This window comes from Quercus robur, chromosome 5 (assembly GCF_932294415.1).
Source record: "Quercus robur chromosome 5, dhQueRobu3.1, whole genome shotgun sequence".
Taxonomy (NCBI): Eukaryota; Viridiplantae; Streptophyta; class Magnoliopsida; order Fagales; family Fagaceae; genus Quercus; species Quercus robur.
Window position 1 is genome coordinate 42,635,383 of NC_065538.1, and position 24,451 is coordinate 42,659,833.

General features: G+C 37.1%; 2 protein-coding genes and 1 long non-coding RNA gene across 3 annotated transcripts; 2 read left to right on the top strand and 1 right to left on the bottom strand.

The window, feature by feature from the left end:
- The first annotated feature begins 7,908 nt into the window (after nucleotides 1–7,908).
- On the top strand, nucleotides 7,909–16,998 carry LOC126726000 (serine/threonine-protein phosphatase 7 long form homolog). The gene is made up of 8 exons (XM_050431081.1): nucleotides 7,909–9,541; nucleotides 10,612–10,723; nucleotides 12,274–13,031; nucleotides 13,311–13,401; nucleotides 13,515–13,913; nucleotides 13,999–14,805; nucleotides 14,908–15,015; nucleotides 16,980–16,998. Exons 1-6 carry the CDS (start codon nucleotides 9,411–9,413, stop codon nucleotides 14,731–14,733), a joined length of 2,226 nt encoding a protein of 741 aa, XP_050287038.1. The 5' UTR covers nucleotides 7,909–9,410; the 3' UTR covers nucleotides 14,734–14,805; nucleotides 14,908–15,015; nucleotides 16,980–16,998.
- Nucleotides 16,999–17,009: 11 nt separating this feature from the next.
- Nucleotides 17,010–18,607, top strand: LOC126728201 (alanine--glyoxylate aminotransferase 2 homolog 1, mitochondrial-like). The gene is made up of 4 exons (XM_050434065.1): nucleotides 17,010–17,387; nucleotides 17,743–17,886; nucleotides 18,027–18,206; nucleotides 18,368–18,607. The coding sequence occupies exons 1-4, from the start codon at nucleotides 17,010–17,012 to the stop codon at nucleotides 18,605–18,607; spliced, it is 942 nt and encodes a 313-aa protein (XP_050290022.1).
- A 1,530-nt stretch (nucleotides 18,608–20,137) lies between these two features.
- On the bottom strand, nucleotides 20,138–20,620 carry LOC126729085 (uncharacterized). Its single transcript, XR_007656491.1, has 2 exons — nucleotides 20,426–20,620; nucleotides 20,138–20,311 (listed from the first exon to the last, which is right to left on the bottom strand). It is a non-coding gene; the product is annotated as an uncharacterized LOC126729085 (long non-coding RNA).
- Between the last annotated feature and the right edge of the window lie 3,831 nt (nucleotides 20,621–24,451).

The following is a 24,451-nucleotide window of genomic DNA, read 5'->3' on the forward strand; positions in this document are numbered from 1 at the left end:
GCCATTATATATGTTCTCATAACCCCATGAAGAGAAAATGATATTTTTTTGATTTTTTGGGGTCTGGCATGCATATTGAGGACGAACAAAATACGATATCAACAATGGGTTCAGATTTCATACAAATCAATGTGATGAAAGTAAAAGAAACAAAATAATGGAGTTATGGTGAGAGGGGAGGATCAAAGTTGCAATGTGCCTTATTATCGACAACTAACCGACATTGTTGAACTTCAATATATGAAGGGAATAGAGTTGTGTTGTTTAAATGTGATTGGTATAGTTTATCTTGTGAAGGAATTGGTTATAAGAGAGATCGGCATGGAACCACTATTGTTAATACATTGTGAAAGTTGAAAATTGTAGAGCCATTTGTATTAGCATGTCAAGCAACTCAATTTTACTATGTTGATGGAATAAAAGATCCCTCATGGAATGTTGTGATTGAAACCAAGCCACGAAACCTTTATGAAATGCCGTCAAATGAAGAAGAGCCATACCAAGAAAAAGAAAATTTACACTGTAATGCAAATGTGCTGCAAGAAGAAAATTAGGATAATGATATAGATAGGAGTAGGAGTGATGTTGGGAATATGATAATCGAGTGACTTCAAAGGCTTATAGCCTCCACTCCATCACCGTATTTGGTTTCATCCAAATCCGTCATCTGTGTGCATAATACTAAGGATGCTTATTGAAATAGAAATTTAGTTACAGACAAGGTACGGGGAGTTATCTCTCTCGTTCTCTTTCTTAATTCTCTAAGGTTATTACCCTTAAAGTATAGAATCCTCTCATTGACCCCATTGAGTTTAATATGTGATTATACCATCTATTTTGACTCTGTTTGAGCTTGAAGTTGCCTTTTTTCTTTTCTTTTTTTTAAAAAAATTTATATTGAAAGAGATACTATTGCTGGCTTTATGAATGTGTTCCCTTCATCCTTATATATCTATTTTGTTTCAGACATGCACTTTAGACCAAGGAGGCAAGGACTATGGAGTCATGGACAAATTCTTGACTTTTTTTTTTTTTATTGTTCAATGTTTCTGTGCATAAGCTTAGGTTACAAGCTAGTTTTTTCTTTAATTGTTTGATTAGTTGGATTTTATTCATGGGAATGGTAGCACATGTGATACAATCGTAGAAGTTTACATAAGCTTTATATGAATAGTAGGGTGAAGTGGATGTTAAATTTCTAAATACACAAATTATCAGGGATTCATCTTCCTGGTATACCTTTGATGTCAATTAAAAGCTGCATATGTTTTGGCAGGGTGCTTGATATAATTATTCTTCAGTAATAAGAGAGAACTGTCATGAAGGGTGCTTGAATAATTCTATTCTGGTTTTTCAGTTCAATCCTTAAGTTAGCCAATCCAGATTAACAAGTAATCCATTAACATAGATTCATAAATAGAGCAGAACTTGATTCTTGTATGGATCAATTTGTTTGATTTAGGAAGAAACACTATTTTTCATTTTCTCCAGGGCCCTTTGATGCAATTCTTTCTAGTATAATTCTTTCCATCTGAACATTAGTTGATTTTAGCAGGTTTAAATCCTACTGACTATTTTTGTAATTTCATTTTCGCTAAATATTTTACATGATCTTAAAGTTGCAGACTGGTCTGAGTCCATATGATATCTACTATCCAAGCCTTCTTCTAGTCATGGTCTATATTGGCTAGAAGATCCCTCTTTTACTTAATAATCAGTGTTGGGAGGTTATTAAGCACAGAATCAGATGAGGATATAGTGTTTGTAAGATAGTGTCTGGTTCCATCAGATAGTCTTGTCCTTGGGGTAATTATTTTATATTCTGAATAACTAAACCTTAGAAGAAATTTTAGCCATATACTATTCTACAACTCTTATTGTGGTTTTTCTAATTAAAATAGTATGAATAAGTTGTCATACTTTATACGTACTCACAACGATCAAGTTAGGGACTGTGTTAATGATACTTAGTAATAAGGTAAAATCTTATTTGAGTCGAAAATAGGATCTACTTTTGAGTAAGGCACTACCAAATCACATTTATAGATTGGTAACAAGTAAAGGAGAAGGGGAAGAGGTGCCATTTGAGTAGGGCTAATTGGTGAAATATGTAGTTATTAATGCTAAGTTTATATAATTGGAATGTATTTTGAAGATAAAATATTCCATGATGCCATAAATTAGATGTTATATACATGCACTATTATCTACTTATAGTTCTTCAGGGAGTCTTTTTTTTTTTTTTTTTTTTATTAATTTGTGGAATTTTCAGAATAATTTGTGGAACCTATTTAGTCATAGTTGGTTCAACAAGAAAATAAACCGGTTGTACCAGTGAACACATCTCTTAACTTCTGTCGGGTTTAGGAAAGTTAGTTGTTATTCCCAACATTGAAGAGGTTTAATGTCTACTTAAGAAATAGCAATAGGATTTGATCATATCCTTACAATGCATAAGTGTGATGATATTACAATGTGAACTCACTTTCTTTGCATTTTAGAGACTTGCTGTGCCCGTTAGCATAGAATGTGTGGGCTCTGTTCAAGGGAAGATTTCAGAAATGCACGAATGAGGCCACTGACTTTTTCCTTCTCTTCAAACAGATGCAGCAGAAGCTTTAGCCAGTTGGAGTTGGAGAGATGGGCAACCAAAGCATGGGCAATCTGGAACGTAAGAAACAGATTCTACTTTCAGCAGGTCCAAGTCCATCCGAAGGAAATCTTTGAAAGCGCAAGTAGTTTTCTGGAGGAATATCAAAGAATAATGGCCTCACAAGTCTAACGGGCTCTGGTATAAACTTTCTGGGGTTGGGGTTTGTTTTTTCCTTTGTATTCCACTCTCTGGATTTCAGCTTGTGTTGGGGACACCACTCCATGTAGTTGGTGTTTCCCCCCTACGCTAGTTTTCTAACTAACTTTTAGGGCTGTCCACGGGTCGGTCCGGGTCGGGTTTGTGCCCAACCCGGAACCGACCCGACGGAATCGGGTCTTGGAAAATCTCAACCGCCACCGACCACCGGAGTAAACGGATCGGTTCGGGTCAAACTTCAACGGGTGGCGGGCAGGTCGGTCGGCGCTGGGTTCTCAGAAAACGGGGAGAAAACTCTAGAAAACAGTGAGAAAACTCGAGATCCAGCAAAAATCTCATCGGAATCTATGAGATTTCGCCAGATTCGGCGGTAATCTCATCAGATTTGATGAGATTTCACCAGATCCGGTCAAAATCTCGCCTGATCTACGTGAAATATCGCCTGAATCTGGGTTTTTTGGCCGAGATCTGGGTTTTTTTCGCTGGATTCTAGAATTTTTCTGTCCGGAATCTGGGTTTCACGCCGGAATCTGGGGTTTTTGCTGGAATCTGGGTTTTTCTCCAGTCGGTTCGAGTTTTTCGGGTTTTGGGGGATAGAAACCGAAACCGACCTGCCGGAGTCGGTTTCTGTGGGGAGAAAACCCGTCGCCGACAACCGGAATAATCGGGTCGGCCGGTTTCGGATCGATTCCGGTCGGATCCTTCGGGTGGGTCGGGTCTCGGATGGGTTTGGACAGCCCTACTAGCTTTACTTGTAATTCTTCTTTGTTTTCTAATAAAGCATTTCTATCATTTTTAGCTCAAAAAAAAAAAAAAAAAAAAAAAAAAAAAAAAAAAAGAAGAAGAAGAAGAAGAAGAGAGACTTGACTAATTTGATAATATTTATATTGTTATTGGCTTACATTCCAATTGGACAAACTCGCTTTCCTTGATGGGAAGAAATTTTTATTCGCATTTGAAAGAGAGAGAAAGAGACAAAAGGCGGCTATTTTTGAATTTCAAGCTACCATTTTGAAGTTGAAAGTGCTATTATTTTTTTATGGGAAAAATTCATTAGATTTCCTATATAGAATGTATATAAAAGGTTTTTTTTTTTTTTTTTTAGTTTGTAAACAAAAGATTCATCAAAAGAATACAAAGTGCTATATGTTTATGCATTTCTTTTTTATTTTTCTTTGAATCTTAGAATAACTTTTATCTCCAAAAAAAATTAATATTTTGATGATTATTTGAGAAGGCCAATCGTGGCCATCGTAAATAATTTAGTATTAATGATGACATATTTTTAACCCACACAAAAAATAAACTTTTTGCAAGAGATTTTTATTGTCCCTCGGAAATAATTTGGTGGGAACATTTCCCTCCAAAAGTTTTGCGAGAGATTTTTAATTGTCCCTCACAAATAATATGGAGGGAAAATTTCCCTTCAAAATATTAGCATTTGTGACGACTATAACACATAATTGCGACAGCTTTTCTTATTGGTCATAAATGTTTCACATTTTACCAAGTATTTGCAAGGGCTTTATTTTGCTATCAGAAAATAGAATTTTTTTAAGAGGGCTTTTTGGTCCATCAAAAATTCTTCGTCGCTAAAAGGCATTTTTCTTGTACTGGTAAGAGCATCAGTATCCAAGCTTCCAATTACAAAAAAAAATATGCTATATTTTAGCATTAAAGCACAAAACCAATACATTACCCGAACTTTCAATTGTAAATTTTTTTACAGTTGTACTACAGTAACTTCTTATATGTATAAGAGCATTAGCATTGGGGAATGCTAATGCCATATCTAAGGAAAATTTGGCATTTGCAGCCTCAAAATCATCTGCATCAGAGAATCGTAAAGGCAAGTATTGCAAATTTTTTTGCAATACTGCTACAATGCAATTCTAAAGATAGAATTGCACTGTAGCAGTATTGTAAAAAAAATATATATATTTTATCTCTGACTCTCTCATCTCTATCAAAATCTCTCATCTCTGTCTCTCATTTCAATCATCTCTCTCTCACTCCCACTCTGTATCTCCGTCTCCCACTCCCTGTTTCTTTCCATCAAACCCCATCAAACTCCACTCCCACACCCACACCTTCCCCCCACCGCCGCCCCAATTACATCCCCAACGCATCTTTGACCCCAACTACGTTCGCATCTTCGACACCACTCTTCGCGACGGTGAGCAATCCCCGGCGCCTCTCTAACCTCCAAGGAAAAACTCGACATAGCCCGGCAGCTCGCCAAGCTCGGTGTCAACATAATCGAGGTCAGCTTCCCCGCCGCCTCCAACGACGATTTCGAGGCCGTGAAGACCATTGCCAAGGAGGTTGGCAATGTTGTCGATGCCGATGGGTACCTTCCGATCATCTGTGGCCTCTCTCTGTGATTAGTAATGGGGTCCGGTGGTGTGGGTGTGGGATTTTGATTTGTGGGAGTGGGTTTTGGGTCGCGGTGGTGCAATGGCGGCATGGGGCTGTGGTTGTGGTTGTGGCTGGGTATTGATCTTGCGTGGGGCCATGGCTATGGAGACAACGCTAGTGGAGGCATGGAGATCAGCTTCCGATGGGTTTTGATGGGGGTTCTAAATGGATTTTTCTTTGATTTTTTGTGGGTGTCTTTGCATGGTGGTGGTGGGTGTGTTGTTGTCGTGGTGGTGTCTCTGGTTGTGGTGGCAAAGGTGGGTTTCATTTGTTTGGATATTTGCCGTGAGGCATGGCCATGGGTTTCGGTTTGGGTATGTTCTTTGTGGTAGTGGTGGTTGCAGATTTGGGTTTTTTTTTTTTTTTTTGGGTTTTGATATATATTATTTTATTATGTAGATATATTATTTTATTGAGTTGAATAGAAAAATAAAAGTTTGAGATGCTGGAAGTATTGTAAAATGGTATGGTATAAATGATAAAGTGGCTTTTTGAGATGGTAAAATAGAATAGAATAACATTTGTTAATGTTAATGCTCTAAGGGTATTGTAGCAAGATTGTATAATTTTAAAAATTAGTTTTTTCTCTCACTTCCTTTAATCCTCACACACTCTTTCTCTCTTCGTCCCCCACTCTACCCTATCTCACTTCTCAAGTTCTCTTTGTAGTGTTTAGTCCTCTCTCTCTCTCTCTCAACACTTGCTATCGGAGTTGGGTTTAAGATCGGCATGGTGGCGTGGTTGAGATTGTGGTCAGGTGGTGGGTTTCTTTGGCGTGGGTCAAGTGGGTTGTGGTGTGGAGATTGGTGTCTGGCGTGGTGGAAATCGGCGTGGAGCTGTGGTGGCTATGTGTGGTGGGCGTTGAGCAGTGGAAATCGGCATGGAGTTGGGTTTGGGGTTTGGGTGCTATGTGTGGCTTCATTGGTGGTTTTTTTTTTTTTTAAATGAGTTTGCTAGGATATGTGGGGGTTTTGGTTTGGTTTGATTTGATGGTTTCATGGTGTTTTTTTTTTTTTTTAATATGGTTTTGGTTTAAAGGACTGGTGGGTGGTTTCTGGGATATGTGGGGGTGGTAGTGTGTTGTTATGGTTGTTTGGTAGTGTTTTTTTAATGGGTTTTGGTGGGTGGCGTGGTGATGGCTATTGTGGTTGTGGTGGCTGATGTGGGCTATTGTGGTTGTTGTTGTTGTTGTTGTTGTGTGTGTGTGTGCTTTTTTGGGTTCTTATGGCCAGTGTCTGGCAGTTTTTGACATGGTGGCATGGTTGTTGTTTCTGGGTTTCTGTGTTTTTTTTTTTTTTTTTTTCTTGTTGTAGCCAATGCCCAGAGGAAGAGGGAGAAAGAGAGGAAGAGGAAGTGAGAGAGAAATAGTAAAAAAAAAAAGAATAAAAAAGAATATTTAAATATAGTGACCAAAAAAAAAAAAGAGTTTAAGATGTTGGGTGTGTTGTAAAATAGTATAGTATAATAGATAAAATAGCTTTTAAGATGGTAAAATGAGATATTCTATAGAAACCGGATGTTGATGCTAGTGTGTAACTTGATTGAAGAGGCCTTACTGAACTTAGAATTAGCTTACGATGTTTAAAGATTTTTCTTTGCTTCGAGTGTTTTGCACTTATGGGCCTCTGAAGCCTTTTCTAAGGTTTCTTTGTGTAAGAATTTTTAAGCAATTGACAAGATTCACCAAATAAGAGTTGATGATCAATCAAATCTTTCAACCTCAATAGCATCAATAACATTTAATTTGTTTTCTTCCACCAAAATAATAGGATCTTGAGATTGGTAATTATTTGATTTGATTTCATCAAGATCTTTGACAATTTTTTTATACAATTTCTTCCTTTTGATATTTTGCTTCACTAAAATCTTCCTCAACCGTCTTTAAGAACATCCATCTTTTCCTCATTAACTTTGGGATCATTTTCATGCAAATTATTCTCTTTTAAACGAAATTTTCTAATCTTGTTAGAAATTTTCTAATCTTGTTAGAAATTTTCTAAACGAAATTATTATCTTCTATATTTTCTTAAAAATTTTAAAAATATTTTGTGCAAAATGCTTTCTAGGACAGTGCCTGAGTAGAGATTCATCATTGCTTTCTCAATACATACGTACTATGCACGAATGACCAGCTGTAAAATGTAAGGTATAGAATTAGAGCGACAATGATGTGATTTATTTATAGAAATAGAATTCTAAGAGCATCTCCAGCAGCCTCTCTAAATTTTTGCCTAATTTTTGCCTGTTTAGAGAATGAACAGTGACATTTAGTTTTTAGCTACCCACTTTTTCAAATACACTTTCCAACAGATTCTTTATCCCATTCTCTATCTCATTTAAATATTATTTCATCATTTATTGTTTATTCTTTTTTTAATCATCATTTATTCTTTTTTTAACAACTATATTTTTCAATAAGAATTGCTATGTTCACAACATTTTACGCAATACTTTCACAACAAAATTTATGTGGAAAGTTATTACTAGTTCTAATTTGAACCCACCACTGAAATTATTTTTTTACTCGTCAATATTAACTAATAAAAATCTGTTACTTAAAATTTATTGAAAAAATATTGTAAAAATACTGTAGTAGTATTTTTCAATTAGGATTTTTTATTTTTCCTTTTATCTCTTTTTTTCCTCCACACGTTTCTTTTCTTTTCTTTTTTCCTCTTTTTTTCTCCTCCACACCTTTCCCTTATCTCTATTCTTCTCTAGCACTTTCTCTGGAGCACCTTTTTTTTTTTTTTCTTTTCTTTTCTTCTCTAGCAGCGGCTGGAGCACTTTTCTTCTCTAGCAGCACTTCGGCTGGAACACTAGGATCACTTTTCTTTTTTTCTTTTCTTCTCTAGCAGCACTTCGGCTGGAGCTCTCTCTCACACATGAAGATCGTCCGCTTGTCCTTCTCCCACCACCGCATATCCTCCTCCCCACCGAGGCTTAGATGGGTCAGCTTTGTTTTTTTTTTTTTTTTTTTTTTTTTTTTGGTTCTAATTTGATTAGTTTTAAAATTGTGATTTGAGTTTGTATTTTGATTGAGACTGAGTTTAGAGATGTTTGAGAGAAAAGATCAAGAATAGTTCTGTTGTTACCGTTGTGATTATTGAGTGAAAATTAAAAATTTTAATCGGTTTTGATTATTGAGATTGAGTTAATTATTTTGCTCATGAATAGGTCTCTCTCTTTTCTTTTTCTTTTTTTTTCTTTTTCTTTTTTTCTGATTTCATTTGGTTTATGAGAAAAATTGTTTTCATGTTTGGATTGTATTCTGGATTTTTTTAGAAAATAACAATAAAATTCAAACAATATCATTAGTTAGGAAACGTTTGAAACTAATTTGGAATATAACAACTCGAGTTCAGTATCCACGATTTGTGTGCTATAAAATCGAGTATGGTGTACTCGATTTCCCTATTTTGCACTGTCCCCAGGTGGGTCTGATATGCCAGAAATCGAGTTCGTAGGAGTCGTTTTGTAAGAGTAGAAAACGAGATTAATAAACTCGGTTTATATTCTTGTAAACCGAGTTTATTAAAGTGAATTTTTATAGGTACAAATCGAGTTTAATTAACTCGTTTTGTATGACTGGAAAACGAGTTCAATGAACTCGGTTTCCATTCTTGTAAACCGAGTTCATTGAACTCGGTTTGTTTTCAAAAAAAAGAACCCACGTGTCAACCATCCCAGACCAAAAAAAAAACTAAGTTCAAAACATTTCCCACTCCTGACTGCACTCGTCTCTCTGCCCTCTCACTCTCAGTCTCTCTCTCTCTCTCACGAGACGTCTCTCTCACACTCTCTCCGAGCCTGTCGCTCCTTCGCCGGCACCGTCGCCGTCTCACTCTCAGTCTAGACCCTCTCACTCTCACTCTCAGTCTCTCTCTCTCTCACGAGACGTCTCTCTCTCACTCTCACACTCTCTCCGAGCCTGTCGCTCCTTCGCCGGCACCGTCGCCGTCGCTGGCTCTCTCGCTTCCGTCGCCGTCGCTGGCTCTCTCGCTTCCGTCGCCGTCGCTGCCTTTCGCTTCCATCGCCGTCGCTGCCTTTCGCTTCCGTCGGTCTGTCTCCGCCTCGCATCTTTCTCCCTCAGTGGTTGGCGAAGTACCTCACAAAAAGTAAGGACTCTCTCTTTTTTTCTGGGTTTATTTGGTGCCGTGTGCTCACTGCAAGGCCATTCTCAATGTCCCTCATGGCTTGGCCAGGTTCACTTGCCCTCAGTGCAACGTTGACCTCGCTGTCGATTTGTCCAAGCTCAAGCAGTTCTATCAGCCTCGCCAGACTCCGCCTCCGCCTCCCGAGGAAATCAACGAGGTTTTGCTTCTTTTCTCACTGTGAATTTCATTCAATTGATTAGGTTTTGTGACTGTCTTGTTTGCTACTAGTGCCAGTGCTAGTGTTACTATTGGTGGAATTGCTTAAATGATTGAATTGATTACATATATGGTTAATGTTATACGAGTTATTTACGAGGATGAGTTGTATTTGGCGCGAGATGATGTACATTGTTTGATTGATGCAGATTAACATGTATTGCTTTTATGTTTATATTGGTTCTATTTATAATACTACAACAACAACAACAAAGCCAAGTATAGAGGTTTTTCTTAAAGGATTGAATTGGTTACATATATGGTTATAATGTTAGAGTTATTGACGAGGATGAGTTGTGTTTGCTGTGGGAGGATGTACATTGTTTGATCGATACGGACAAGAATTTAGGATTCGTTTATTTTTAATTGAAACGTTACTGATATTGTTTGAAAGATAAGAGAAGTCATCATAAGGGAGGTTCTTACTCTCTCTCTCCGCATGCATTGTACTTGATATTTGGGGGTGCAGAGTTTGCTGCCATATCTCTGCTGTGAGGCAAATAATGCCCTTCTGAATATTACTATATATATTATAAACCATGATTATTTTTTTTAATATAATAGACTATAGTAATTTTACAACACCAAATTTCATTGGGTTCATTATATATATCACCCACAATTTACAATATTAAAAATGTAACAATTTAGGCTAGCTATAATCGGTGGACTTTGGACCTTTAAACCCTTTCTGTCTAGTAGGAATCGGTAACTGAAAGATTTCCCAGATACATTGATTAAACAGGCTTTGACCATAATAAAAACGTGTGTCTAGTTAATGATCAAAGGGGAGAAAGTTAAAGTTATTTGTACAAAGCCATAATGCATTGTCATGGGGTGTCCTCGCATTGTCACCTTTTGTAAAACTTCATTGTAGCCCAAATTAATTTGATGAGTAAAGAGGACCATCTGCTTGTTGTCAAAATAAACTGAATCATTTTCTTGTTCATCACTTTCCTTGCCAATTTAACATGTGATTATATTACTCTTGACTCCCTAAACTTCGTGCAGTATGGCTGCTATTCCTGCTCAGCTCCCTGATGAGTTTGGTCCTGGGCCCATTGACGATTCGGTGTTAAGGTTTATAAAAACACATCGAGCGTGCGCTGTTTGGGAAGGCAAGGTAAAAATTAAAACCGACCACCTGCTGAATATTCTCTTCTTATCCTTTTACATTATGTTGATTTTTTTTTTTCTTCCCATTTCTGAAATTCTAAGTGTCAATGGTATTACTAGCTTTCAATGCATGGTCATGCGCATTAGTTGGGTTAAGTTAGATTGGTTGACTGTTAGTGTGGGTGTACACTTTACTACCATTCACTCTTTCATCTAGAAAACCAAGAAAAACACTTTGAGATGAAACTAATGCTAAAAGTATGAAATTTAGGCTAAAAGGATCATAGTTATGTTCCAAATATTCCAATATGTAAAAAATTAAATGCAGCCAGGCAACCCTCAATAGAAGAATGATGAACCGGCATTATTAAAAGAATGTTATTACTTATTACTTACCACAACAGCAGTAATGATTCATTGTTACATTACAATCTTGTGATGCTAAAATTGCTATGTAGAATGCAATGAATTAAACTAATCACATCAAAAATAAATAAATAAATAAACTGAACTCAATTGAGACTTACAAGTATATTAAGTCTCATGCTAAACACTGACAATACTGTGTCCATGTGCTTATAATAACTTGGCCTTATTTCTTTATTTTGTCTCCCCAAAAGAATGGTCATGATCAACATTTTGTATAAGCATATTCTAGCCAATTAATAATCTTGGTGTATACTTTGTGTGTGTGCATATTCGTAATCGCCAGTGCTCCACAGTTCAGAAACTAGGTTGGCAACTTTCCTTATAACAATTTCCATAATCAAGCTAACAAGTTTTAAATACATACCTTACAGCCCGAGTGGATAGCATTTTGGTGCCATGCATAGCCCTCTTTACATAACCAAATCAATTAGCCTTAACCAAGTTACCACTCTCTTTGTCTATGACAAGGCCTCTAATCACCTAGATGAAACAATTGAACAATTTGTGCTTAGTTACAGGAAAGAAAAACAAATGTCAGGACCAGCAAAAAATGCCATGATTTACAAACTCTGAAAATTGTGTAGAAATGAAGATGTCAGTAAGAGTACGTTTAAATGTGTTGCGTACATGAATGTGTTGTATACGTGAACTCGATGTCTGTGCATACATGAACAAAGCAATCCTAGGTTCATAAGAGTTATTTTTGTTTGAAGCAATGTGACCTGTGATAATTTTATTGTTGCTTGGCAAGAAGTTGTTCAGGTTGTGGTTGTTGCAGTAATTTTTCTTGTTATTATTGAGAATGCTAGCCTTTGCCTCTAGTTTCTTTTACTTTCCTCTATTTAGGTTGTTTATTTTCCATCTAACTTTTCCTGGTTTAGAGACAGCAATAGGCTAGTCGCATGGGAAGCCTTTCATTACTAGACAAATGTAGAAAGTGCATTGCATCCTTTTATTTTTCTCCCGTTGTTGCTTTTTTTTTTGGTTTTTTTTTTTTCTTTTTGGGGTTGATATTTTAAGGTCCCTTCATAACTGCTTTATTTTTGTTTTTTGGGATCAATAACTACAATCATATATACAAAGGTTATGACATATTGCATCTCATCACCATAGTTCTATCATGTGCAGGATCCAGGGCCACTGACATGCCGCGGTCGTAATGACGAGTTCCGAAAACGACGCCGGATAGTGGTGGATGATCGTATCGTCGACATTGTGAAGAGAGTTGGATTAGAGGGGCTGTATAGGACCCCAGGTAGAGAGATTGATCATAACCTGATCACGGCCTTCGTTGAGCGATGGCGGCCTGAAACCCACACCTTCCACCTGCCCCATGGTGAGACAACGATCACATTACAAGATGTGGAGGTTCTTTTCGGGCTTCCAATCGATGGTGAGGCAATTGTTGGAACAACTGACTTGAAATGGAAGGATGAATGTCGGAGTCTGCTTGGAATTGCTACTAATAGCACCACGCTTCAAGGACAAAGGATCCAAATTAAGAAGCTACTAGAAAAAATTGACGAAGGGTTGCCCGATGATGCAACAGAGGTGGTTGTGCATCAATATGCACGGTGTTATATCCTAGCACTCCTGGCAGACACAATTTTCGCCGACAAGTCTGGTGATAGGGTGCATACGATGTGGTTGCAGATGCTGAGGAACCTTCGAAATCCACCTCAGTACAGTTGGGGGAGCGCTTGCCTTGCATGGCTGTACAAACAGTTATGCAGGGCAACCGACAGAAGTGCTAGTCAGATTGGTGGGGCCTTGTTGCTAGTTCAGTATTGGGCATGGGTCAGATTCCCTTTTTTGTGCCCAAGGATGGACCTCCCACCAGATGGTGCATATGGCCCACCATTTGCACCTTCTCCATTGTCTATTAAGTAAGTCTCTTCCTTGACCGATTCTCTCTATTGGAAATAGATCCATAATTTTAAACACATTGTTAGACATAGAAAATTAAATTTTAACCTTGATATTCTTCAAATTTTGACTGATTAATAGCTGAGTAATAGCTCCACAAATCATATGTTTAGATAACCATTTATTAGTATAAACTTAGTGGTATGTACTGTTAAATTTACGATTGCCCATCATTTAACTATAATTGATTATTTCATATTCTCAATTCCAAGTATTGACTCCCTCTTTCGCAATTGTAGGACTGTGTGGGTTGTGAACACCTTGAATAGCCCCGCCGAAATCTGTTTGGTCCGGTACCGTCAGCTTTTAGATTGTATGCATCCAAAGCAGGTACCAAAATTGTGTTTATTCTATTGTTTATGACTATTGTATTTATAAATGTAAAAAAGCTCATAGATATGGAACATTGCATAATGTGCTGCCCTTTGATTTGATTATTTCAGGTGGTGTGGCAACCATATGAAGCTGAATTAGCCCACCTGCCTGCGTTTTGTGTCGCCGGAAGGGATGTATGGACAGCGAGGGTACCGCTTGTATGTTTCTGGCTAGTAGAGAAACATACACCGGACCGTGTTGTTCGTCAGTTCGGGATGGTACAAGAACCCCCCCTATATGTTGATACTGACGAAGCCCTTCATGCCATAGACCTGAGGGGGAAGATGGAGGTGAATTGGAGGGACAGACATTATGGCCATATCCGAGTATGGGATAGTCGAGCACGATCTCTATGTCCTGGAGCACAACTAGAGGGTGATATGTCGCCTGCTCATCCATACTTCGATTGGTACGATAGGGTGACTTGGAGGTTCGTCGACCACACTTCAGCTTCACTTATTATTATGGTAATTGCTTCGACCTTTCTTTTCAATTTTTGTTGCGTATCAAGAACTTCAGTATGATGTACTAATGGTATTTATTTACTTTCAGGTTGCCAGTCACAAGAAGTTGTTGAAACTTTATACAGTAGGCAGTCATGAGTACAAGCATATTTCAGCTGTACTTAAGACAGTGGAACGCCTTCACCGTATAACTGCTCGACTTCCGTTGGAAGATATCGATGGGGCAAATCCAGAAGCCCCAGAAGATACTGGACGACCAAGCACAAGCTCAACTCATGCCAGCCATAGCCATGGTCAGCGTGCTGCATCCCATCAGGTCGTCAGTAGGGCAGATCTCCCTCCACCCCCACGTGCATCTCGTGCCCCAGAGTTCCCTCCACCTCCACATGCATCTCCTTCCCCAGAGATCCCTCCACGTACTGCTCATGCAGTTTCTGACCTAGAGATCTCTCTACCCACTGCTCATGCATCTTTTCACCCCGAGATCCCTTCACACACCTCACATACATTTTTTGATCCTGCTCATCTTTCATTTACTCCACCATCCTTTGATCTCGGCCCTGATTTCAGTCAAACCCCTCCTGTCATGCACACGCAATCCCCCTCGTACAGCATTGGCCATACAGACCATGTATCACCCCATAGTCACTCCATGTCATTCATGCCCACTCCTAGACTGCATATAGATCCCATCACTACGGGCACTCACATTTCATTTGCTACACCATCCTCCCCCGCAGTTGTTGGGAGTCAAGCAAAACAGCCAGCTGTGCATGTTGAGAATGAGCAGGTTGTTGGGTTACAGTCACCCCCACAAGGTTGACCTAAACGTACAATAAAAGCACCTCCTTGTGGGACAGGTGGTCACAAAGCAGGACACAACGTTGGCCCCACGGTATGACAAATCATTTAATGTAATGAATATCGAGTAACTACTGTTATGGTTGGTATTGGAATTCATGTAATCCATTGTTTGGTTGTAACTTCATCTTTGCAGCATCGTGAGGAGCCTCACGAAGGAGACGCAGTACCCCCTCCCCCACATACCAGACACTATACGAGACAGCATAAGCGTAAAATGCATTAGGATTAGCATCCCATAGAGGTTCTCTCTCTCTCTCTAGTCAAACCTTAATGGTTACTATATTAACAAAGGTGCCATACTGTAGATATTAATTAATAGATTTGTATGTGAAATTTGTAGCCTAATAGTAATCTTTCAATAATTCCAGAAGCAAGATTTTGAAAGTTCACAAATATGACTTTTCAACTTTTGGAGGCATATACTTCACAATTTAATGCATGAATTGGGGAAGTGAAGGAAGCTTGACTAGTTTTCCTTTTGAAGTGTTTCCCTAAAATTTGCAGCTAGTGTTGCTTTTCTTGTTCAAGTATAAGAATTATCAGCATGCTTTTGATATCTAGGGTTGGGACTAAATGTAAATTGGCATGGAATTTGTAGTTTTGAATGGGCCCTTTTCTGCTTTTCTGGACTAACTTGAGAATTTGGCTGTTTGGAAAACCTTATTTGCCCAACGCATGGGATGTATTCCCTTGCAGGACTTTATCTGTAAAATCTTAGCCAATTTAGTACACCTTTCGTGTATTTTTTTTCCTTAGGCTGATGTCAATATGAATAGATGTGGAATCCAAATTCAATATCACTGAAAATTTTGAAAGATAGAATAATAGAGATAATTGAAAATTTAAATTATGAGTAGACTTGATAAAAGTGCATGTGCTACCCAAGAGTAGCATATTCCAACTTTAATAGAAGTGGAAGTGGTGATTATCTCAGGGCATTCATTTCTTGAAAAATAATAATCATTTTTGTTGATGCATGACTCAATGTGTTGGAGCCAGTCGGGAGATATTATTTACTTCATCTTGCAGGAAGTCTATGTAAACATAGAGAGTAAAGGTGTGTTCTAATTTGTTGGTTTTGGTTCTTTTCTCTAGCGGCATCAATTGATAACCTAGCTTCGCAGTTTTAACCTCACTTTCATTCTTTTTATGGAAGTTCAGCGACACTTTAAAATAGCGAATTAGTTGCAATTTAGTTCTTACATTTGAGGAGAAGAATTGTCAGCAAAAAATAATGTGGTTCTATATGACTTCAAGGGTCAGAACAATGCCAATATCCTCTCTTCATAACCAACTCATGTGCAAGCTCAATTAGAACTGAATTCATGGTTCTATCTCTCTTCTAGTTATGAAGCTTTTTCCATAGCAGAAAATTGTGTTTCTGTACAATTATTGATTAAAGGAATTATCTGAATTTTATGTCAGTTCAACACTTTCAAGATTTGATTCTTATAAAGATCCTTTAGGTTAACAACTAAATCCAAATCCAATTAATGAATGTCTATTCTTAGATCAAACTAGAAGTTAGGTAGGTTCTTTCTCTTTTAGGATTCTAATTTGATCAAGCTCAATATATATAATTGAGTAATTGACTGAAGATTGAACAATTATGACGTTATACTATTTCCCCACAGATAAAACTAAGTATTAATATCCTTTTTTAAACATAGATCATTTATTCAGGATTTCAAACTTAAAATAACAATTTGAATTTATGTAATTATTATTTTTACATTCTGTCACATCCTGATTACTCAGCTTATGTTTTAATGTAACTGGATTGGAACTTGGGTCTTGCTAGTTCTGCAATGAACTCAATCTGTCTATGGCCTTATGCAATTCCAATTATTGAGGCCGTTCACTCTTCAGATTCTAATTGTTAGGTGATCATGGGGATTGTGCTAGAGTTCCTGACTGTATAGTGCGTACTTGTTTCATTTAGAATGCTTGAACTCATTTTTGCCTTGATGCATTGCTGTTCTGAAGATAAAAATGTATTTATTTCATTGGAGCAGCATTTATTAATTTCAAATATAGAATAATAATTTAAAAATTATTGTGTGGCTTTCCTATTTGAATTACATTATTTTCAGGGTAGCAAATGAAATACCTTCTCCTAGACATCCATGCAATTATTCCCTTTTATTTCAGAAGATGACATTTGCATTTAGTAATGAATAAAACTTGATCTAATGTGATGAACAGTGAGTGGTAATTCAGTTGCTGAGATCACCAATGGAGAAGCTTATACCAGTGGGAAGTCAGACAATGAAGTCCCAACATCCCGAGTCTTTCCTAATACAAGATCAGCGGATAAATTTTAACTTAAATAGGCATGCTGTGGGAGCAGGCAGAGCATCCAGTCATTCCTTGGCTTTGAACGCACAGCCAGCATCTTATTCTGAAGAAGGCAACAAAATTAATATGAGGGGCACTCAGTATGAGAGTAGTCTTGAATCAATGAATCCGCTTCAACACGAGTCCATGACACAGGTGGTGGAATCTACTTTTATCGTTTTGGATCGTCTATTAGTTAATTATACACCTTTTCAAGAGCGTGTGAAGGAGTTCATTGCCTGTGCATCATCAGACAATGGACAATTAGCTATGAGTGTTCTATTCCATATCTTTATTTTAAATTTGTTCTGGTATTGATGAAACATTCACAAACTCACAAGAAGTTTATTGTAGGAAATACAAAGTTGGTAATCTCTTGTTATCAAACACTTGCTGAGAGTAATAATGGAAATGTCTTTTCCCAATTCTTTTGCACATTGACCACAAACATGTAGAAAAACTCACTGAAGCTCTGTTGTTTGCGAGTCTATAGTTATAACTATTGTAATTATCACTGTCACAATGAAACTTAGTATGTGAAATTCATCATGTACATGTGTGTAAAAGACATTTGTCAAAATATAATAAATATTCTGATCTATCTGCTCAAAATTACTGCAACATTTTGCAGGGTGAAATTCATCATGTTGTAAATCCAGATCCATACCATGGAGTTTTTGGTTCCGATGCCAATCGTTATGCCAAAGATTTGCAAGATCACATTGATTTTGGTACTTCAGGAAAAGTTGCAGGATTTATAGCTGAAACAATTCAGGTTATCTTCTTTTCTTTTCTTTTTTCTTCATTTTTTTCTTTTTTGGCATCTATAGTAAGGTCTGAAATTGTTGGTGTTACAACCACCTATTTAAGGACACTGAAAATTTTCTAATTGGTTGTACTTTTCACTTACTGTAGGGAGCTGGAGGAGCAGTTGAATTGGCGCCTGGATACTGGAAACTGGTTTATGACATTGTACGCAAGGCTGGTGGTGTCTGCATTGTAGATGAAGTGCAAACTGGCTTTGGTCGAACAGGAAGCAATTACTGGGGCTTTGAAACACAGGGCGTCATTCCTGATATATTTACTATGGCAAAGGTCATTACCCATAATCTATTTTAGGAAGACATGTAAATCATGTTAGTGTTGCAAGTGTCAATAGCTTTTTTCTTTAAATAACTTACAATTTCAGTTAATCAGTTTTTGTTTTATAATCTTATGCAACCATTCCATTGAATCTCACAATTAATATCTATCAGGGTATTGGCAATGGTTTACCATTGGGAGCAGTTGTGACAACCCCAGAGATTGCGAGTGTATTGGCCCAGAAAATTCAATTTAATACTTTTGGAGGAAACCCTGTATGTTCGGCTGGGGGGCTAGCAGTGCTGAGAGTTATTGACCAGGAGAAGCGTCAAGCTCATTGCGCTGATGTTGGTTCTCACTTGCTCAAGCGTTTGAGAGCTCTTCAGCAAACACATGAAAGTAATTACTCTTGAATTTAACATTTGTAAAACAATCATCACACTTTTGTCTGTATACGGGTATCTATTGTAATTTAATAGATAATATTGGCCTTGCCCTTTTAGAGCACTTCCTCTAAGTCTCCAAATTACATTGAAATGTGAATCCTATGAACCAATTGTTAGGTTTCTATGCACTAGTGGAATTTCTTTCCTTAGTATTAAAAACCCATATACGTAATATAGTATTCCCATTAATCACTAATTCCCATTAATCAATGAATGCAAACCTTAAGAAGGTCACTGTTAATTTAATATTTGCCTTCATGCATCATGCTAATGAAAATTGTATGAGGATTTTAGTCTTCAGGCAGGAGCTTGCATTTAAACTTAAACAGAGTTTTATCAAGTTTTACTTGATGTCATGGCCCTCAGTCGGTACTTCCCTGTATCTGTTAGAATCAGTTTTTCGCAGTAGCCAATGTGTTATCTATATGGGTTTCCTCTCCAATTCAATATCGTTAAACTTGTTTTTTATGTGTTATTTGTACACTTATTTCCTCTCCAACTTTGTATTTCCTACAATAAACTTGTTGTGATATTGTGAATGTTTCATCAATACCAGAACAAATTTAAAATAAAGATATGGAATAGAACACTCATAGCTAATTGTCCATTGTTCAAATTAAAATAAAAGTCATCTATTTCACCTTTTCTGTTCCATTGATGCTTCTATCAATCACAAATTGTTAGAATTTATTTTTTCCTTATAAAATAACCAATGTTTAAAATGGGGAAAAAAAATCAGACAAATGGGAGGTTGTAATTGATATATTTGATAGACAATAATCTGTTCACTAGATAAATGCATAGTCGGGTTTGCATGGATGTTGAGGTGGGAAATTTCCTACGAGTGTCGTTAGAAATAAGTGTTTCCTTGGGGTGTTTATTGTTTCTCTCTTTTTGGTTGTTTTTTGATGAATGAGCATGATTGCACTGATGGTACTGACCAAGCTTCAATTGGAAGTTGTAGCATCAATGCTCAAAGCACGAATAATTAAAGGGCTGATGGTGGATTGACAATATATATTACTGCTTGAAGGGGAAGGGAAGGATGTGCATGTGTCTATAGCATTCAGGAAAAATCATAGTTAAGAATTGTGAACATTGGGTTCAATAAAGGCTTTTTATGTTTTTTTTTTTGGGAACAAAAGAACCCTTACAAGTAATATTCTCCCCTAAAAAATAAAATAAATTTTTATTTTTATTTTTTTACCTAAATAATGAGGCTATTGCATTTACGTGGAGCTCTCTTGCCATTTCTCTTTTTGGTCTTCTATAATTAACTATAATAGGAGGAAAAAAACAACCTTAAAAACAACCTTAACCGTCCAAGTCACACATCACTCTGACAAAATTTGTTCCTGGCCTGGATATATATGTACTGTTTAAAGTTCATTTCAGTAAGTTAATTCAATCATCACAATTAAACTAGTGAGTAGTAAGCAATATAAACTACAAAATTGTGGGGATTTAAAATTGAAAGACAAAATTAAACAGTCATAATATCACAATCTAGAAACAGGTACATTAGATATAAAATACTTCGATTACAAGTTCATTCAGTGACAAACAAAATAATAATTGTGTGGATACAACCCAGTAGTAAGTTCAAATACATAATAAAGAGAACCCCAATTGACATCTACAATGCCATTCCAAACTCGAGTATTTGCATGCCTAGCAAAAATTCAAATATTGTTGTTAGATACCAAAACCCAAAACATACGTACTAATCTATGCAACTTGGCTAATTGATACAATCATGGCATTTTATATAAAAGCATCACTTACCTAGTTTGGATTATTACTGCTTGTCGAAGCCCCACGGGAAAGCGGACATCTTCTACGGTTATGCCCATGTTGATGACACAGTCCACAGCTCTGCTTTTGCTGAATCTCCCTCAAGTCAGAATCTGGCCTCCGGCTTCCCGGTTCTCGCCGGACCCCATCCATCTCATTTCGTATCCTAGACGCCACAGGTCGACCTTTGCCCCACAACAGCTTTGGGTCAGGCACCCACTTTGGACCATCCACATCCCTCCACAATGAATCTGACTTTGGCACCACAAATGCATGTGAGTAGGTGTGAATGGCGTTCACCAAACTATAACATGGGTCAATATATGCAGTCGCATCTTGCCCCAAGTACTGAAGAGCTTTAATTGCATGTGAACAAGGGATCTTTCTAATTTGCCACTTTCCACAACCACATGTTCTGGCCTTTACATTTACTTCATAACTATGGTGTCCCCCTCCAGAGCTATAGATGTTGTATGAAGTAATTACTTGATATATACCATTCTGATTATTAAACGGATTTATTTGGTGTGAAATTGATTTTTGTAGGTTGTGTCCATAGATTTTTAAGGCATATTTAGTCCATACCTTGTCCTTTGAGAGCTCATGAGTAATTTCTTTGTGTCGATCATGGAAATACGCAACAAGTTTGCAATGAGTGAATTCAACCATTGCAGCAATGGGTAGGCCACGGGCACCTTTGAGTACTCCATTGAAGCACTCCGAGACATTGGTTGTCATAGCCCCATAACGGTATCCACCATCATGTAGTTGGGTCCACTTGTCTAGATCCTCATTCATTAGATATGTGTATGGCATGATGGATGAGTCGGGTTCACTTTCCTGCCGCTCGGTTCTCCGTTTCTTCCTAAGGGCCTCGATCTCAGCTTCCTTGATAGGTTGCATGTACAGCTCAAATTTTGATTCCTTAGTAGCATACCCCGCTTTCAAGGCTAATGACTTTAAAGTGGCGTCCTGAAAATGCGTGTTGAAGTTGCTAGCAACATGTCGAAGGCAATATCTGTGAACTACTCGTTGTCGTCCATCATCATGTCTAGGCCAGTTTGCAATTGCACTTTGAATACCCTTATGTCGGTCAGAAATTATACAGATGTCCTTATCTGCTATCACATCCCCCAGTGCATTCCTGAGGCGTTCTAAAAACCACCCCCAACTAGACCCTGACTCTTTGTCCACAACAGCAAAGGCAAGAGGCAAAACCTTGTTGTTGGCATCGGTGGCCATTGCAATCAACAACACCCCTCGATATTTACCATACAAATGGGTCCCATCAATACTGATCACTGGCTTACAATGTCTGAATCCTGCAATGCATGGAGCGAAAGCCCAAAATATATAGCGCAATATTGTATCACCGAACTCGTCCCTGGGTATGGTGTGAAACCAGAAATGGGTGCCAGGTTCTTGATCCCAGTATGCAAACAATAACTTTTTCAACCTTTCGTAAGACTCTTCCCAATCCCCAAATATCTTTGCAATACCTCGTTGTTTCGCATCCCATATCTTATAGTAAGAAAGAATATGCCCATAATACTTCCCTTTAATGAAATGTCTGAGGTGATAAATTGTTGCCGTGTGTTTCTCTTTCAACAATGGAACAAATTCTTCTGCTAGAAAATTACAATCCATCATTCTACCATCAAGGGCCGTGGCAAGGGGCATACAACTATGAGGACCCCTATAAGATGTGACCATCCATAGTCCGAGTTCAGGCTTCACAACTGCCCCAACGTACCACATGCATGATTCATCGCTGCATTTCACAGACAGTCTACTTGTGGTCGACCTACTAGTCACAAAGTTTCTGTTATGCTTTGCGGCGTAAATTGTTAATGCACGTCTCACCGCATCTTTATTAGCAAAAATCAACCCTTTCGCAAAATTCATGTCTGCATTCCAAGAACCAAATGATTGCTGAACAACTTCAGGATCAACCATATTTTCCCAAGTATTTTCATAAAATGATGAGGCAGGAGGTTCATAAACGAGGGCCGTATTTGTAACATGCTGAACTCTAGCATTAGCGTCTTCATCATCTTCATCACATTCAGCCATATCATCAACATGAGGAATGTGAGTAATTTCATGGTCATCAAGACCCCTGTCAAAGTCACCATCGTCAATCCTCTCTTCATACTCATCTCTATCCTCACAATCTTCCCTAGAACAGTCTTCGTCTTCATCTTCATCTTCAACTACTGGAACTGTAGAGGATTCACCTCGATGTGTACAAAATTGATCTTCATATCTATTTCCAGGTTCACTCTCAATTGTTACTGGTGTCTCTTGAAAAGGGGGTGTATAGCCTCCCAATGTGGTGCATTGATCATCTAGGACTGCAAACTGTAGAGATGTAGTTGTTTGTACAATTTCGTCTTCTACGCCGACTTCTGCACGAGGCTCCAAAGTGACATATAACTCAAAATCTGCTGCTTGTTTCCATTTGTCCATCTTACTAAACATGAATTTCACATGTTTGTCCTCTGTTATCGCCATATATCTGTAATTAATGCATTGATTGAGGACTTCATATGGAGAACGGAAAGTAATATGTATGTCATGCAAAGCAGGGTTCACTTGCAACTCTTCCATAATTTTTACTTTCAGCTCATTCAGGGTCTTTAGCTTACGGCGTATCATCATATAGTAGCACTGGATACCCGGACCTTGAAATGAGGCTCCATCATAAGGGTTGGCATTGCTAAGGGGTCCACCGTAGTATATATTTATATAGATCATTGTCAACCTATAGATCATCAAGTGCAATTGTGTTAGTGACAAATTTATAATGCTCAATCAACATCAATCACAAAACTTTGCGTATGAAATGCCAACAATACTAACCTCAACCAAATTTGCATATACTCACCTTTAGTAATCTTACAAAAATAGTCATTACCAATTTCATATTCTTTAAAAATTCTAAATCATTCTAGGGGCATGACTTTCAAAACCCATTCAAATAAGTTATGATGAACAAAAATATTATATACCAACCAGTTATCCATTGAAATCTCTGTTACAAATCTTAAACAAATATATCTTGAAATAATTTATGGTAAAAAGACTACTATCTTAGGTATCAAACTCATAATGTTATGATATATCCATGAGAAAGACCTAAAAGTACTAAATATTCCTAACAATTGATCACAATATTTAGTACTAAATATTCCCAATAATTAATCACAATATTAATTTTTTTTTTAACTTAGCATATTATCACAATATTTACACTAACAAACAAAACAAATATTCCCATATGTTGTAATAACATAATAATCACAATATTTGGTACTAAATATTCCCAATAATCACAATATTTGTAGTTATTTTCTAAAAAAACCCTAATGACTCCATTCTTTTTGCCAATATCTAATCCCCTAAAATCCTAAAGGGCTATGGAAATGGACAGCGTTTGCTCTCTTTCTATTTTTAAAGTCTGCTCCTTTTTTCCTAACTTGGAATGTTACAAATGGTGTAATAACACCAAATATTTGTAAATTTTTCACAAACTATACGTGCTCGTGCTGCACCATCCTTACACATTCATTCATGGTCATGGTCATGACCATTTCATGTTACAATTTTACTGTTGCAACTTCCTTAAAAAAAATAAAAAATAATTGGATTTATAAGATTTTGAGCTTCGAACCTTTAGCCAAAAAAGTTTTATATATTCTCTTAAATGAAAAAATAAAAATAAAAAGGAAAAAATTGCATATCTAGAGTACTCAAATTTTCACATAATAATCACAATATTTGGTACTAAATATTCCCAATAATCACAATATTAACTTTCTTAAAAAAAAACTTAGCAAATAATTTAATCACAATATTCACACTAACAAAAAAAAAAAAAAAAAAAAAAATTCCCCAATATGTTGTAATTTAATCAAAATATTTACACTAACAAAAAAAAATTCCCCAATATGTTGTAATTTAATCACAATTATTTACTAAATATTCCCAACAATTAATCATTAAATTACTACTCAT